General features: G+C 43.4%; 1 protein-coding gene across 3 annotated transcripts in view; it reads left to right on the top strand.

The window, feature by feature from the left end:
- The window catches only part of LOC126249686 (basic salivary proline-rich protein 3-like), a 28,880-nt gene extending 13,698 nt beyond the window's left edge, over positions 1 to 15,182 (top strand). The window contains exons 2-8 of one of the 3 annotated variants that reach the window (XM_049951364.1): positions 1,458 to 1,787; positions 1,893 to 2,063; positions 3,603 to 3,812; positions 5,954 to 6,093; positions 8,096 to 8,252; positions 10,495 to 10,666; positions 14,460 to 15,182. In XM_049951364.1, the coding sequence (XP_049807321.1) occupies positions 1,458 to 1,787; positions 1,893 to 2,063; positions 3,603 to 3,812; positions 5,954 to 6,093; positions 8,096 to 8,252; positions 10,495 to 10,666; positions 14,460 to 14,463 (1,184 nt within the window). In that variant the 3' untranslated portion in view covers positions 14,464 to 15,182. Of the gene's footprint in view, positions 1 to 1,457; positions 2,064 to 3,602; positions 3,813 to 5,953; positions 6,094 to 8,095; positions 8,253 to 10,494; positions 10,667 to 14,459 lie in introns of all 3 variants that reach the window. The other 2 variants (XM_049951365.1, XM_049951363.1) reach the window with 2 other exon arrangements.
- Positions 15,183 to 15,977: the final 795 nt, after the last annotated feature.

Raw genomic sequence — 15,977 nt, 5'->3', positions numbered from 1 at the left:
AGAGGATGTGTAAGGGTTTCCTAGCAAAAGTTCTGCAGCGAACCGACGGTGACGAAGTTTCGCTGGGAAGCCTTTACACATCCTCCAGACATTCCCGATGTCTTTCCATGCGAGTTCCATTTTTTTGTGCCCTGTAGAAAGACAAGATTGACCATCGATTTGCTCCTGACGAAGAGGAGCGTGCCTGGGTACAACCATGAGTCCGTAGGTAACCGTAAAGATTTTTCCATGAAGGCACTGATCGTCTTGTCTCACAGGAGGATAATGTATTAACTGTTATGGTGATTACTTTTGAAACAATAAACTTACTCGTTTTCATTTGACTGTTAGTTATAGATAAAAGACACGTCAGGTGTGTCAAATACTTGGGCCTTGAAATCAGAGCAAAATGTAGGTAGCAGTATCACACTTTCTCGTAGTGACTACAGTCTCACCAGAGATGTTGCAGGGATTTTCTGCCTTCTGGACGAGACTCGTCTACAGAAACACCAGCTTGTGGGATAATATAATATGTCATACAAATGCAACCATAAACATTTGTTTGCTAATGCACTCTAATCACAGTTGTTGAACGCACAGCATAATACAGCCCACTATAGTCTATTTCACACTTGCAGTCCTCAAACCTTAATAATACTTCTATATTTATCAATAAACCACTCTATTCATAGATTCTTTTACTAACTGGTAAATACATAATGTGATATGATAAAAATGAAAAGCAAAAGAAATAGCAGCTGTTTCCAACATTTGAAAGTTTTATTTCATATTATAATTCAGAAAGAAAATGGAGTGAAGTTTAGGCAACACTGTCTTACTAACCATAACAGTAGCCGACTCATGTTTACGCAGAGCAAATCATCTACTTCAGATCTTATACATTTTCATAACTTCTCGATATTCGTCCAAAAATAAGTCAGTTTAGCGCAATTAAATTGGAGATTTTAAATTTGTATATTAATTCCACTAAAAATCACTAAAACTTATCCCAGGAAGACCTCTCCAGCGAAGGAGATGGACCCGCTGCATTAATTATCGACCTGCAGTATTGCTACAACCACACAAGAGATCCTGAGACTTTGCCACCAAGAAATTTTTATTTTAAAATTTTGCGATGGTGAGAATCGTCCAGTCCTTTAACCACAAGTTTCCAAGATAGTCTTTATCAAGCCATAAGCCATAGTCCACATCTATGCACCTCTGAGACCAGACAGTACTGGGTTCTGTATCTATACACAACAGACCATAGATACACTTTTAATTGCATCCCTACTATCTTGTCCTTAGATTTATTTCCTGATACAAGGAAAAAATGAAGATTCCAAAATCCTCTTCCCTCCAGTTCGCCTAGTGGTGGCCAGTGCTATCAAGTACATACCCTCAGATAACATAGCTGAAGTTCCACAGTAGCCTAAATGTGATTTATAACATAGTCTAAAATAATATTGTTGTTGCAGGAGCTCCCGCATCAGTGTCAGATGAAGACCAGCAACGCCAAGTACAGATCGCCGTCGTGCAGCAGGGAGTAGGCCCATCAGCACCCCCTCCACCGCAGCCCGGAAACGTGTGGATTCAGGTGCCTCAGCAGCCAGGCGGTGGCTACCCACAGCAGCCAGGTGGCGGCTACCCACAGCAGCCAGGTGGATATCCTCAACAGCCAGGTGGTTATCCTCAGCAACCTGGTGGCTACCCTCAACAGCCAGGTGGCTACCCTCAGCAACCAGGTGGCTACCCACAGCAGCCAGGTGGCTACCCTCAACAGCCAGGTGGCTACCCTCAACAGCCAGGTGGCTATCCTCAGCAGCCTGGTGGCTATCCTCAGCAGCCAGGTGGCTACCCACAACAGCCAGGTGGCTACCCTCAACAGCCAGGTGGCTACCCTCAACAGCCAGGTGGCTTCCCTCAACAGCCAGGTGGCTTCCCTCAGCAGCCTGGTGGTTTCCCACAGCAGCCAGATGGTCAGCCACAGCAACCAGGAGGCATTCCTGAGCAGCCACAGCCACAGCCGCAACCGCAGCCACAACCCGAGCCGCAGCCACAACCTCAACCACAGCCACAGCCCGGTAAGATTCCAAATTGCATCCATATTGAACTATATTCTCACACTATATTGGTTGCCGCTGACTGAGACAATGGGGCTAGGCATTCACTTCTTCATGCTTCATTCGATGTACTTGATTCATCCAGAGTAGACAGATATAGAGTAAAATTCACTGAACATTCCGAGTAAAACCATTTGAATAAGAATTCAGCACCATCAGGAATCATAACGGCATTAAGTATCTGTAGTGATACCCAGATTATATTCTTGAACTGTCTTGTGGCAGCAACCTTATAACTATGGTCTTATGACCTTAGGTAATAAAGTTAATAATTATTAGAATGATCAGTAACTTTTCTTAGAGATAGTGTATTTTTGAAACACGGCTAGTGACTACTTCACCCTTCTCTGATCTTATAATATTAAACCCATTCTGATAGATATACTGAACGCAGTTTTTATCCATGGAATTGTAAATTTTAGAGTTATTTTTCTTGTGGGGGTCCACAGCCTCACTATGTTTTAAGAAAGAAAATATGGTTCAGACAGCTGGTAATATATTTATTGTCTGTGCTGTTAGCTAATTTCAACTGACAGTCATTTTAAAAAATGTTCAAATGTGTGTGAATTCCTAAGAGACCAAACTGCTGACGTCATCGGTCCCTAGACTTACACACTACTTAAACTAACTTATAATAAGGACAACACACACATCCGTGCCCGAGGGAGGACTCGAACCTCCTGGTGGGAGGGGCAGCGCAATCCATGACATGGGGCCTCAAACAACGCAGCCACTACGCGCGGCAAGTCATTTCCGAGCACTTACCAGAAGCCTCAGTCTTCACATCACATTTGAATAAAAAGGAAGGTTATATGTAAAGGCACACATCGCTTTCACGTGCGTCTGTAGCACAAATACAATCCAATAGTGCACTAAATTACATCCATAATAATACGCATACACTGTTTATATAGTAGTGAAATCCCTTAACACCGTCACATCACTTCTGATCCCTATAAGATTACTTTTGAGGCATTAATTACAATCATCTAAGTGCCAGTAGTTAGCTTCACATCTATTTTCTCCATTAAAACTCATTTGATGGCTAAAATCTACTAACACATTTTAAATCATGAGGAGCTTGCATACCAACAACCAAATTACTACATCAAAACGTAGGTCGCCAATAATGTCGTGCGAAGGTGAACCCCAAAATGTCTCCTGAAGCACAAGTCCGCTGCACATAAATTATGGTAATGTGTCTGTTCTCCCAAAGAAAATCTGGATCAAGCCAGTTAGACAGGTAATCTGCACCTACACTGGAAAGTGCCTAGTATTTCCATGTGAGAAGGATGAAACAGTTTAAATACTTGTAAGGAAATAACAAGTCACACTGGCAAACAAATGAAAATTGAAAGATATTTTATTCAGTATGCAATATGAGAAAACTGGAAGGTAACGTAGTAGTTAAAGTCTAATGATGAACTGTGCCATGAACTATAAATTGGAATCTAGGATCATACTCCCAGAGATGGAGCGTAATGTGTATTCTGCGTACAGAGCCAGCGACAGAGAGCCCCGAGTTGGCAGAGCTTCGCAAGAGCTGCAAAGCTCCCCGCGGACAGTTCCCCACCAAGGACTGCCACAAGTTCGTCAACTGCTGGGACGACGTGGTCATCGAGCAGGAGTGCCCTGCCGGGCTGGCCTTCAGCGAGGAAGGTTTCTGCGACTACCCTTACAACGTGGATTGTGGCTCCCGCACTACAGATAGTAAGTCAACCTCCGTACCTTGACATACTTATAGCCTTAATAATGTTGACCCTTTATGTTTATGTCTACCATTTAAGTAAAATTTTCCCTTGATGGGAACTCATTCAACTCAGTGTGACACAATAACTACATATTTTGATATTTATCTACTTCAAGATGTAATTTACCTCTTCTCAACTGAAATAATGCGGAAAAATAATCTTAATTGTTACACATTTGTAATTTGTTCATGTGGCCCTACTCACCGTATTGATTCAGTTCGAATAAAACCGATAGAATAGGTCTGAATAGATCAACTGCATCGCTACAGCAACATTGCTCTGAAGAACTCACAAAATTTTCTTCAGAACTGAGAAGTAGCATGTAAGATTGTTTCTGATTATTCAGTATCGATAAGTCGAGAACTCTTCCATTGGGAACCTATCTGACTTTTACGGGAGATGAACCAGAAGAGCCACAGTAGCATGAAGAATGGAAATCAAAATTTCCCTCGCTTATTGTTAGTATTATCAACCGACATCATCAGCGCCATATAAAAGATTATAGCTTCCATAATCGAAAATATTGAATGATAAATGACATTGAAACCACACGACATAGCGTAGTAGTGTAACATGACATTGTTCGACTAGACTTGAAAACTTCTCAAAAACGTGGTAACCAAGGATCAATGTCAAGGAGGCTACGGACAGTTCATTAACGTGACATTCTTTCCTACCCAGGTTCCTGCAATCGAAACAGATCAACGTTTACAGATATTTTCAGATGAAATAAACTATGGCAGTAAAATAGTATCAGGATACGACATTTAAAATTTGTTCCATATACACTGAGTACCCAACATTCAGAATGTTTCAACGTGAGATCGGGAGTATAAAAATACAGCAGCACACAAACTGTAAGAACTACCTGAGAAATGGAAAGGAGAGATCTGTTGGATTCATTACAAGGTAAGGATTCCGGCAAGACTGTAGTCTGTCTCCTGCTTTTAGTAATGTAACTGGAAAGGGCAATCAAGGCGTATAGCTACAAAGTTAAAAAGCTTATCATTGGAAACTATCAGATGAAATCCGTTCAAATGACAAGATTTGGCTTTAGCTGACAGCTTCATGATAGTAGCCGCTAGTGAAGAAAACTTCCAACATACCATCAATGTCTCGTGAGAAAGAGTTGAAGGAATAGGGAATTGATTTAAATGTCGAAAAAACAAAAAATATGATTGTAGACCAAAGAAAAGAATGGTCTAATATCAAAGCTGAAAATAGGTTCAAGAACATGTTTGTATATTTCAGTACTTGCGCTCTATCATCAGTGGTAGATGAGAAGAAAAAGTTAGGGAAAGAGTAAGAGCGACAGGGTGTTTAATAGAGTCAGACGAAACTTCCTGAAAAAGCTGAGAGACATCAAAGAGACAAACTTAGCTTCGTATAGAATTTTCTACTTCCAGACATTGATATATGGTTGCGAAACTTGGGTAGTGAACGTGCGAAGAAAAACCTCAGATCCAAGCAACGGAAATTAAATACCGCCTGAAAAAAAGTTTAGGAGAGATAGGATCCGAAGTACATCCATTCACAAAAAAATTAAATAGAAGAACTCTAGATAAGACTATCGAAGAGCCACAGATGGAGTTGCACGGTCAAGTCCAGCGAATGTCGAAAGGTCGCCTGCGAAGGTAAACGAATGGGGTGAGGGAAGATAGGGAGAGAGGAAGAGAACAGTCAATAAGATATGGGAGAAGGAAACAGAAGAAGCTCTGCAAGAGAAATGGCCGACGGTGAGAGAAGCAGTTACTGCGACTGCAGACGCCGAGGTATGGAAATCGTAAGTATCCCCCACACAGAGAGCCAGATGCTGATTAGATTCAATAAGAACACTTTCGATCTATTTCTCATCACTATTCTTGACATGCCAATACCTGAAAATTCGTCGATTAGCACTGTCCACACATATTGATAAAGCTAACTCGTTGTGTAATCCCGTAATTACTTAACGCTCCGTGAGAGTGGCTAGGTAAGTGTGAACTGCGAGAAACGCTATGTAAGTAAGGGTGTCACATCCACCGTACGGCCCGGAGGGTGAAATGGAAAGCAGCAGACTTGGACTGTAGCACGTCCAACAGCAATGTATGTCCGTTGCAGAGCCAGCGCCGTTGGGTGACACGTCGTGCCCTACGCCGTACGGCACCTACCGCAGCGACAAGAACTGCAGCGCCTTCGTCGTCTGCGTAGCCGCCACTCCCTACCTCTTCAGCTGCCCCGAGGGCCTCGACTTTAATGACGTAAGTCCACACACTATCTAACAGTAATATGCAGCACATCGCCTAAAGACACATAGGACAACGTGTTGTATCTCAGCTTCTATCTCTCTCAGTCACGTTTATTGTATCTACGTAGTGTCCCAAACAGCTATGAATCAAATCGTACATATTGCAGCGTATCCTAAATGAACACTTGGAGATAAGGAACTAATCATCAAAATGAATATTAAGCTTTGTTCCCATAATATCTTACATCTTATAGCAATGACTTACGCTAATGCTGGCCGCGGTGGCCGAGCGGTTCTAGGCGCTTCAGTCCGGAACCGCGCGACTGCTACGGTCGCAGGTTCGAATCCTGCCTCGGGCATGGATGTGTTTGATGTCCTTAGGTTAGTTAGGTTTAAGTAGTTCTAAGTTCTAGGGGACTGATGACCTCGGATGTCAAGTCCCATAGTGCTCAGAGCCATTTGAACCACTTACGCTAATAGAAATTGTTCTCAGTCAGGACAACCGGACCCAATGCACGCTTTACATCAGCCCATAAAATGTTGCAGCGCTCTCTCAGATATCCCTGTTGTCTTTTGTACAATGAGACAGATAGCTAGCACCCTGAATAAATTGTATCTCCAGTTTCTACTGGGGTTTCTACAGCAACAGCTTCATGTAAGCTCATGTGAAAAAAATTTTACGAGTGACATGCACCAGTCGTACTGGCCATGTGACAGGATATCCCCTTTCAATACAGAAATGAGAATACCTGTTGCTCAGGTACTCATGGACATTAATACCAAAATGAGAAGGGGTACTGTCGTGCTCAAATTGTATCCCCTAGCAGGCAACAGGAGGCAGGCCTACAGTCTACAACAAATGTGGCGGCGCATTTCGAATGAACAACTATATGCCGCACGCAGCTGTGATTTGTGCGACATTAGTAGTTTATAAAAAGGTGCCTCGCACTCATAGCTCATTCAAGGCAGCCTAAAATATATATTTCCGACCACTGGTTTCTTATCTCAAAATACACAGTTTGGGATTCTCAACAGGCTGTATAATTTTGATCCTAAAGGTTTCAGACACCCTGCGTTGTGTGTGTGTGTGTGTGTGTGTGTGTGTGATAACGACAGATACCCGTGGTGCTAGCTACATGATTCGAAATAAACGAAAAGCGAAGATACGGACTTCGTCCTATACCGCGCGCACACTCCGCTGCGGAGTGAAAGGCTCATTTGGGAAACCATCTGATTTATTTTACATTTTACATAAATTTGAGTGAGAACTTTAGAGAATGCGCTTACGATTACTGAAACTACGTCAGTCATTGCTTTAGTCTTGAATTTCTTCCCACGAGTCTGGTCGAAATAAAACACTGTTCTGTCACACCGTTGTCTTTGTGTGATACTTAAATGATTTGTAAGTTGACTTCTTGGATATACGCTCGTATTATTGCTTGTAACTATATGTCTCTCCTATACTCCTGCGTTTTTATAGTACACATTACTTCTGCTGGACGTAATTTGACTCATGGGGAGGGGTGAGGCAGAAGGATAATGATGTATCCAGCAAGTATAAGCACTTTAACGCCAAACACGAACACCTAATTGAAGAACTGCGATGTGTGAAGTAACAAAAAACGCCAAACACGCTTTCAGAGCCCAAATGCTCACGAAGGAAAATATAGGAAAGAAGGACTGGTAGCAAAATGTCTTATCTGTGCCCATGGATCGTTGTACGTTAGGTAGTTCATAGAGATATCCACACGCTAGAAATAGACACTAGTTACGAGGCTGTAGCATAAACGTATTCTTATAATCCTACGTGACTATTCTCGACAGAGCGCCACTTACATATGGCGGAAAAGAGAACTCAGTGATGTAATAACAAATGCGGAGGAACACGTAGCACAATGTTGACTTCTGTGTTAACCTTACGATGGGCTGAGTACAGTATCGACGTAAGCCACCAAGAATATGGGTGATCATGGAGACAGCTGGCTGACCTGTTGTTTGCGTGTGCTATTGGGCAGGAGCTGGGCGTGTGCGACTACCCGTACCGCGTGGACTGCCGCGGCCTCGCCTCTGCCGGTGACGCCCCCGCTGCCGCCCCCGCACCCGCTCCTGGGCCCGACGGAGCTCCAGCGCCGCCGGCCGAGGGCGGTTTCTACGGCAAGCGCCTGCCTCCTGGTAAGTTGGCACGCCTGCCTCCAGACCGTTGATGACGGCTTCTCCTTCTAATAACTCCTTCATTGTCCTTAAAAAAGAAAAATTCCCATTCGGTGAAGGGGATCGAATGTGGGCCTCTCTTGTGGTAGCCAGTTGCGCAGATTTGGAGGCCAACTATAAAGCTCTAAAGGAACTGACACACACTTTTGAAAAATATAGGGGCATGGATGCAGTTGGACTGAACCAGAATGGTAGATACTATTGCTTTCACACATACAATATCTTCCGTGCAATGTAGTATAGTATTAGGCACCGAAACTGAATAACTGCACATTACTATCCAATCTACAGCAAATATAGGTCATGTTTGGACGTAACTGTGACTTACTATAAATACAAGGGAACTTCAAATAGTAAGTTACACATTCTTATGACAGGCCAAGTAACTTCTGCTGAATGCTGCTCTACACTTCAGTGTGAACCAGATATATGAGGCTATTTTTCAACACAGTCACCAAATCTCTGTAAACAACCGTCGAAAAGTTCTACCAATTATTCAATTTCTCGACGACAGAAATCCGCTCCTTAGTCACAGCGCCATTCCAGAACCGCTGTGTGGGCGTTCTTATCGTTCGGAAATCTCTTTCCCCCAGGTGTCCTCTCATCTTGACGAAAATATGGGAATAACATGGTGCAAGATCTGGGCTTCCCGATCAGTGCCATCCTTCTTATTGCGATCTTCGCCAAAATGTTAGCGCTATTTAACTACAGCTGGACACGAAGATGCATTCGGTCTGTACACCAGCAGAATTTCATGGTGAATCTGTGTGCAGTTCAGATGCTTTTCCAGCAAGAACCGTAGTGTACCACGTCCTGCAACTTTGGAGTACGTTGCCAGTTGCCACGCTACTTCAAGCGCACACTATCATGCACCTGTTAGTCCTACCACAGTAGAACAGTGTGTGCAGGAAACCCGGAATATCTGTTGCCGTGTGAAAAGTGCCACTCATGTTGCCGAACAGTCTTATCGTGGGACGACATGTGTAACTAACTTTCTGAAGCCCCTATATGGGTGCATAGAAATACTTTCAAAACGGAAAACAATGTGCGTGGAAACCAAAACAGAGAAACGTCACCTTTGTCGAAATCGATGCTATACAGGGTGGTCAGAAGCAGTCTGAAAAGCATGTAAGGGTGCTGCAGGGTAGGTTGTGCTGAGAAATAATTGTTAAGAAAAAATTCGATACGTTGCGCCATTTTAGACTAAATTAGCGTCGAAGTTCGCCAATCAGGCCTTTGCGTGCGCAAATTCAGGCGGCCCGTCAGTTACAATTAGTGTCAGTTGTTCTCTTACTGTAGCGCACGAGACTGCTCAGCCTTTGGTTAGGTTTCAATCCTTACTGCAGTGCCATGGCCGATTTTTACGGCGCTCTCTTGCTCGGTTTCGGGCAACCAAACAAAGATCATTCTTGACGACACCGCGGACGGCCCTGATTGGCGAACTTCAATGCTAATTAACTCGGAAACGGCGCAACGTATCGATTTTTTCCTTGATTGTTCCTCAACAGAACCTACGCTGCACACCTTTATAGCGGACTGTTTCTGACCATCCAGTATAAGGTACTTAGGGTGTCTCATAGGAGTGAAGGCTGTTTTTCGAACATAGTAGTCTTATAGTAGTAAAGAAATGGCTTTAGGACCTACTTACAACATGAAAAATACGAAATGTTACTCCACACAACTGTTCCACTGAAGCTTCGTGGCTGGAGTAAAATTGTGTGCGGGACCCAGAAGCTTGCCTTTCGTGGAAAATGCGCTATCGAGGCACGACTCACAACCCGCACCCAGAGCTTCAGGGTTCGGCACTTTGTTTTACTCTGCCACAAAGTTTCAAAACAGCGTACACTGCAGAGTGAATGATTTTTTTCTGGAATATTTCCTTTGCTTATAAGACAATTCAGACTTCCTATCTTTGGTTGAATACATTTGGCCTAGTTTTGCAACCACTCCAGAAACATCACATGCTTCGAAACACAGTTGTACGACATGACGCCCGAAAACTTCTACTCATTGCGTGCTGCGTTTCCAGCCGTTTGAGCTGGAGGCAACAGCTATAGTCGCTGCGATCGGTCGTTTCAGTGTGGCCGTTCTCCGATGCTTTAGGCCGCGTTCTGTCTGGGCAGCCCCCATCAGAACGGAGTATAGCTGTTTTTCAAGATAGTCACGTAGTGTCAGTTGCTGCTGAAGCGTGTGTGTTTGGCAGGCATCCTGACGCCTGGCTCGTCGTGCAGCCACAACGCAGTGTTCCGGCTGACGGCGAGCTGCAGCTCCGTGTCGGTGTGCCGCGCCGGCCGCACCGCCATCGTCAACTGCGCACCCGGCTCCGCCTACGACGCCTACTCCGGCGCCTGCCTGCCCGCCTACAGGGCTCGCTGGTAAGTCTTCACTCTCTCTTCTTCTCTCAACTAACTTACCCATTCGAGAGTACATCTAAAACTAAACTAAACTCCGTCCGAACAGGCTTTGGAAGGCCCAGAGGTACCGACCGGCCGCCGTGTCATCCTCAGACCACAGGCGTCACTGGATGCGGATATGGAGGGGTATGTGATCAGAGACCGGAGCCGCTACTTATCAATCAAGTAGCTCCTCAGTTTGCCTCACAAAGGCTGAGTGCACCCAGCTTGCCAACAGCGCTCGGCATACTGGATGGTCACCCATCCAAGTGCTAGCCCTGCCCGACAACGCTTAACTCGGTGATCTGACGGTAACCGGTGTTACCACTGCGGCAAGTTCGTTGGCATTCAAGAGTACATCACCAGTGCCAAAACACTCACCCACCTCCGTAGCCCCGACTCTCAACAGTACAAGACAATTTCATCGCTAGTATTTGGCCGGCAGCCAACGGTCTTCCCGCAGTAGTGACACTGGTTCCCTTCAGGTCAACGAAGTGAAGCTCTGTCGGTCTTGGCTAGCACTTACATGGGTGACCGCCTGGGTATGCCGAGCGCTGCTGGCGAGCGGGATGCACTCCGCCCTTGTGACGCCAGTTGAGAAGCTGTTGACTGAGAAGTAGCGGCTCCGGTTATGAAACATGACAACGGCAGGGAGAGCGGTATGCTGAACACATGCCCCTGCACATCAGCAGCCAGTGAGGCCTATCGACTGAGGATGACACGGCGGTCGGTCGGTGCAGTCGGGCCTTCCGTGGCCTCTTCAGACGGCGAGAGTTGTTTGGCCGGCAAGGGGAGGAGAGATGTTGGCGTACAGTTCCTGATATCCGACTTTGCGCCATTGTGCTAAGGTGAACTGCAAACCTCGCGGTGCAAAACTGTTGATGATGATTAGTCCGTCGGATGGGGACGTCAAACTCTGCGGCCACCTTGCGAGACGCAGACACAGAAATGCTCCAACATTATGTTCGATTTGATATTTAGTATCGATAACGATATCTGAAATTGTGTCGATAAGGGCTTAATGTTCGGTGAAAAGAAATAAAAAATTTGAGGTTTGCTGATGACATTGCAATTCTGTCTCAGACAGCGGCTGAACGGGAAGGAATGTATCTTGAAAGGAGTGTATAAGATGAACTTCAACAATAGCAAAACAAGGTTAATGAAATGTAGTCGAATTAAATTGGACGATGCTGAGGGAATAAGATGAAGAAATGAAACACTAGTAATAGTAGATGAGCTTTGCTATTTAGGCAGTAAAATAGCTGATGATGGCCGAAGAACAGAGGATATAAAATGTAGACCGGCAATGGCAAGAAAAACGTTTCTGAAGCTGAAAATTTTGTTAATGTCGAATGTAATTTTAGTGTTAGGATGGCTTATATGAAAGTATTTGCCAGGAGTGCAGCCTTATATGATAATGAAACATGGACGATAAACAGTTGGGACAAGAAGGGAAGAGAAGCAAATGATATGTGCTGCTACAGAACAATGCTGAAGATTAGATTGGTTGACCGCGTAACTAATGGGGCAGTACTGAACAGACCTGTGAAGAAAAGAAATTTGTGGCTCAACTTGACTAAAAGAAGAGATCTGTGGATAGGACACATTCTGAGACATCAAGGACCCAGCTTAGTAGTGGAGTGAAGTAGGGGGGGGGGGGCGGTTTCAAATGGAAGCAGGTTGCAGTAGTTATTCGGAGATAAAAGGTCTGGCACGAGATAGAGTAGCGTGGACAGATGCATCAGACCAGCCTTCGGACTGAATACCACAACAATAACAACTTCGACAATATTTGTATGTCGACAGAATTTCAAGGTATTGAATTCGCATTTTTATATATTTTTAGCTGTCCTTAACCCCATAGGACCTGTTTAGCATACAAGTAAAAATGTGGAAATTTTGTTATGTTTGGAATAACCAACTATAGTATAATACAAATTACAGACGTATGCAGTAAAGGATAAATATTCTTAACACTCATCAGATGCACTCAACAAAACAAATTCACTTATGCTCAGTCCAACCCGTGTAGACTTTCTCAGGTTACAGGATTTGCGAAATGCTGCAACTCTCCTTGAGATGAGTCGAACTGCTTGGTGACTGCTGGTTGGGAAAGGGGTTGCTCAACTGCTGGTGACCATAGAATGTCGATTACCTGATTCACAATACTTTAGCAATCCAGAGCAGAAAAAAGTTCTTGAAAATAGAGTTTTGTTAAGTTATTAACGCCCTCCTTGAACAATATTTACCTCACATACATCTAAATACTCGAACCATTTTTTCCGAAGTAGTGGGTACATCTTTAATATTACTGGTACATGCTGCTAAAGTCTGATATGTTGATTATAGTTTCACACAGTATTTTGTTTTTAATACTGCACCTTCGGGCCTTGTTTACCTCAGTGGGACTGTGTGAGTCTCATTAAACTGCTAGTGACAGATTCCACACCATTCGCAACCTCCGATACCGATTTTCAGTTATTTTTTCGATGTGAATAAACTATCTCTTGATTGGTACAGATATCTGCACTACATGTATCGAAACAAACGTATCGATAATTACTTATGTCAATAATATCGGAACGTCACTAGGCAGGTTACGTACCAGCTCTTGGTTTCACCCTATCCCTCCATTCTCAATTTCATTTGCACAGTATATTCTCTAATCACGGTCTGATTGTTGATGCGTACTGTCCCTGTTCAGTACAAACAGCAATATATTAATTTTTGTATCGCCGAGAGCACGAAAAATATGAAAAAATTACCACCTGTGTGTAATATTCGAACCGTTCGCAATCTTTAGTGGTATTACTAGGAAACATAAATAAAATTTTGACACCCTCCGAACGGACACAGGAGAGGGAACTATTAACTTCGCTCTCTGGTACCCATCGGGCCACAGAGGATAATAGCTTGTGAAGTGTGCTTGGAGAGGCAGATACCGGCGAACATAAGCAGTTTCCAGTGGCGATATTCGGGTTGTTTGGCGAAATGTGGGGAGGGATTATAGGAGGGACGACGCGCAGAGGTTGAGGGATGCGAGAAGAACAAATATCTGACGGAAGTAAGGGTAGGGTTTCAAGTCCCGTGTAAACGAGGTCTTTACAGACGGAGCAAAAGCTCGAATTGTGGGAGGATATCAGCCATGTCCTATTGAAAGAAATCGGCTTTTGCCTTAAGTGAATACAATTACACCGCACGTGGACAGGCAAATAAATTTAAAAAATAGTTTAAAAGTGCCCCGCCCACACAGTGTGCGAATTCGATTCGTGTCTTGCTCATCTTACCGCCTTATGATTAAGTGCTTAGTCCAATCTGAGTAAGACTATTATGCAGCCGTCTCCCATAAAGAAAAGCGAAACTCTCTGTTTAATCTAGGAAAGGAACGTTGATTTCCACATGTAACCGCACATGTTGCATCTATCCATGCTTCTTATCTCTTGTAAATAAACACTTCGTATTTTCTGTCTATAGCCACAAGCCACACAATTTTCTTTCCATGTGACTTTACATGTCGCAATTCAGCTCTAAAGGGTGGGAGACACTCTCTCACTTTAATTTACTCTTTCTCGGGTTCCATGAATAATGTGAGCCAAAACTAATTAGTCATGAGATGAACCAAAACTGGATTCACAGAAAGCTGACTCCAAATTTTGAAAAGCTGTAAAGGTTAAAATATGATAACAAAATATTTATGCTAAAACTAAATATTGTTAATGTAAGTAAGAAAAACGTTCCTATACCAACGCGTACAATTGCTTTGATTTTGTTTCAGCTGAGCTCTTCACGGCAGTCGGCGCTAGGAAGAGGAGTAACACAAACGGCTTTTATCTAACATTCACATCATGGCCTGAAGGAGACGCATCTGTGCCACCGTAACACTTATTTATTTAAAGGCAGATATGCTCGTTTATTAATCCAGTAATTGATATCTGAAGTACATTTCGCATTTACGGATAATTGCCAACGACAAAGGTCGGCAACGTCCGCACGCACATTTTTCGATTTATTTCTATAATCAGAGATGTGATTCTGAGGCATTATTGAGTCAAACAGTGCGCTGTGAGGACTAGAGAACTCGTTGGCCTGATAACAATACTTAAATGCGACTAGCTGCTTCAGAATTCGTGCCATATTTCTCCTTTACACCTACTGAAGAAAGAATTTGTCGTTTTCTTAACAGCTCCTCCGAAGAAGCACTTTCTAGTAGTTGAGCATCTTCCATAAATTTGTAGCATCTTGCAGAACGTTTATCTCAGACAGCTTAGATTTACTGGTTTCATGGGTTTTCTTTTGAGTGTAGAGGAGCGACTATGAATTCGACAATATTTTTCAGTAGCACTCTAAGCTGAACTGGAGTACATCATGAAATAAGTGCCTTACTTAATGAAATGTTTTCTCTTGTATGTATTGCACGTTGAATTTTGATGTTAGCATGTGCTAGTAACTAACTGCAAATTTGCAGAAGATTGTACTGCAGAACAGCAATAAAGTTTATTTATTTGATTCTCATACTTGTAAAAGCTTTCATTGTTCGTAATTGCCTCCACAAAACCACCACATTAATTTGAGTGTCTAAGGAAAGGCACCATGTAATCATATTACTAACAGTTAACATCTTACAACGTTACTTAAATTATTATGTTGAAAATACTCTCCTATGATTCATTTCTTGAACATATAACTTCATTTTCCAAAGTAATTGTTCCATTGTGCCTTAAGAATGGAAAAAATAAAAAAATTAAGTCTTCTGCTTTTATTTAGTTTTTTGTGTTCATATCTGCCATGTTGTTGGCTTACAACATAGTGAACATACTAAATTTGACTACAGACGTCAATGCTCACACACATTGTTTATTGCCTGAAGTGGTTTCGAAAAAAAATGGCTCAAATGGTTCTGAGCACTATGGGACTTAACATCTGTGGTCATCAGTCCCCTAGAACTTAAACCTAACTAACCTAAGGACATCACACACATCCATGCCCGAGGCAGGATTCGAACCTGCGACCGTAGCAGTCGCGCGGTTCCGGACTGCGCGCCTAGAACCGCTAGACCACTGCGGCCGGCTACTGGTTTCGACATCTACCTCATTGTCAATACCCCATTTCACTTCTAAGCCGATGGCTGCACCAGAATGTAGCAGGGGCAGGCATTTCCTCAAGGCCCCTACCAGGGGATGTTGTACATCGGCCTTCAGACAGACAGTCATTAGGTAAAGCTAAGCATAATCATAAAAAGAGGGCACATTGCCTTATTACGATGTCGGAAGGATTACTGAACAAGCCACAGATT

The sequence above is a fragment of the Schistocerca nitens genome, chromosome 3, assembly GCF_023898315.1.
Source record: "Schistocerca nitens isolate TAMUIC-IGC-003100 chromosome 3, iqSchNite1.1, whole genome shotgun sequence".
NCBI lineage: Eukaryota > Metazoa > Arthropoda > Insecta > Orthoptera > Acrididae > Schistocerca > Schistocerca nitens.
This window is presented reverse-complemented; position numbering and strand designations above follow the sequence as displayed.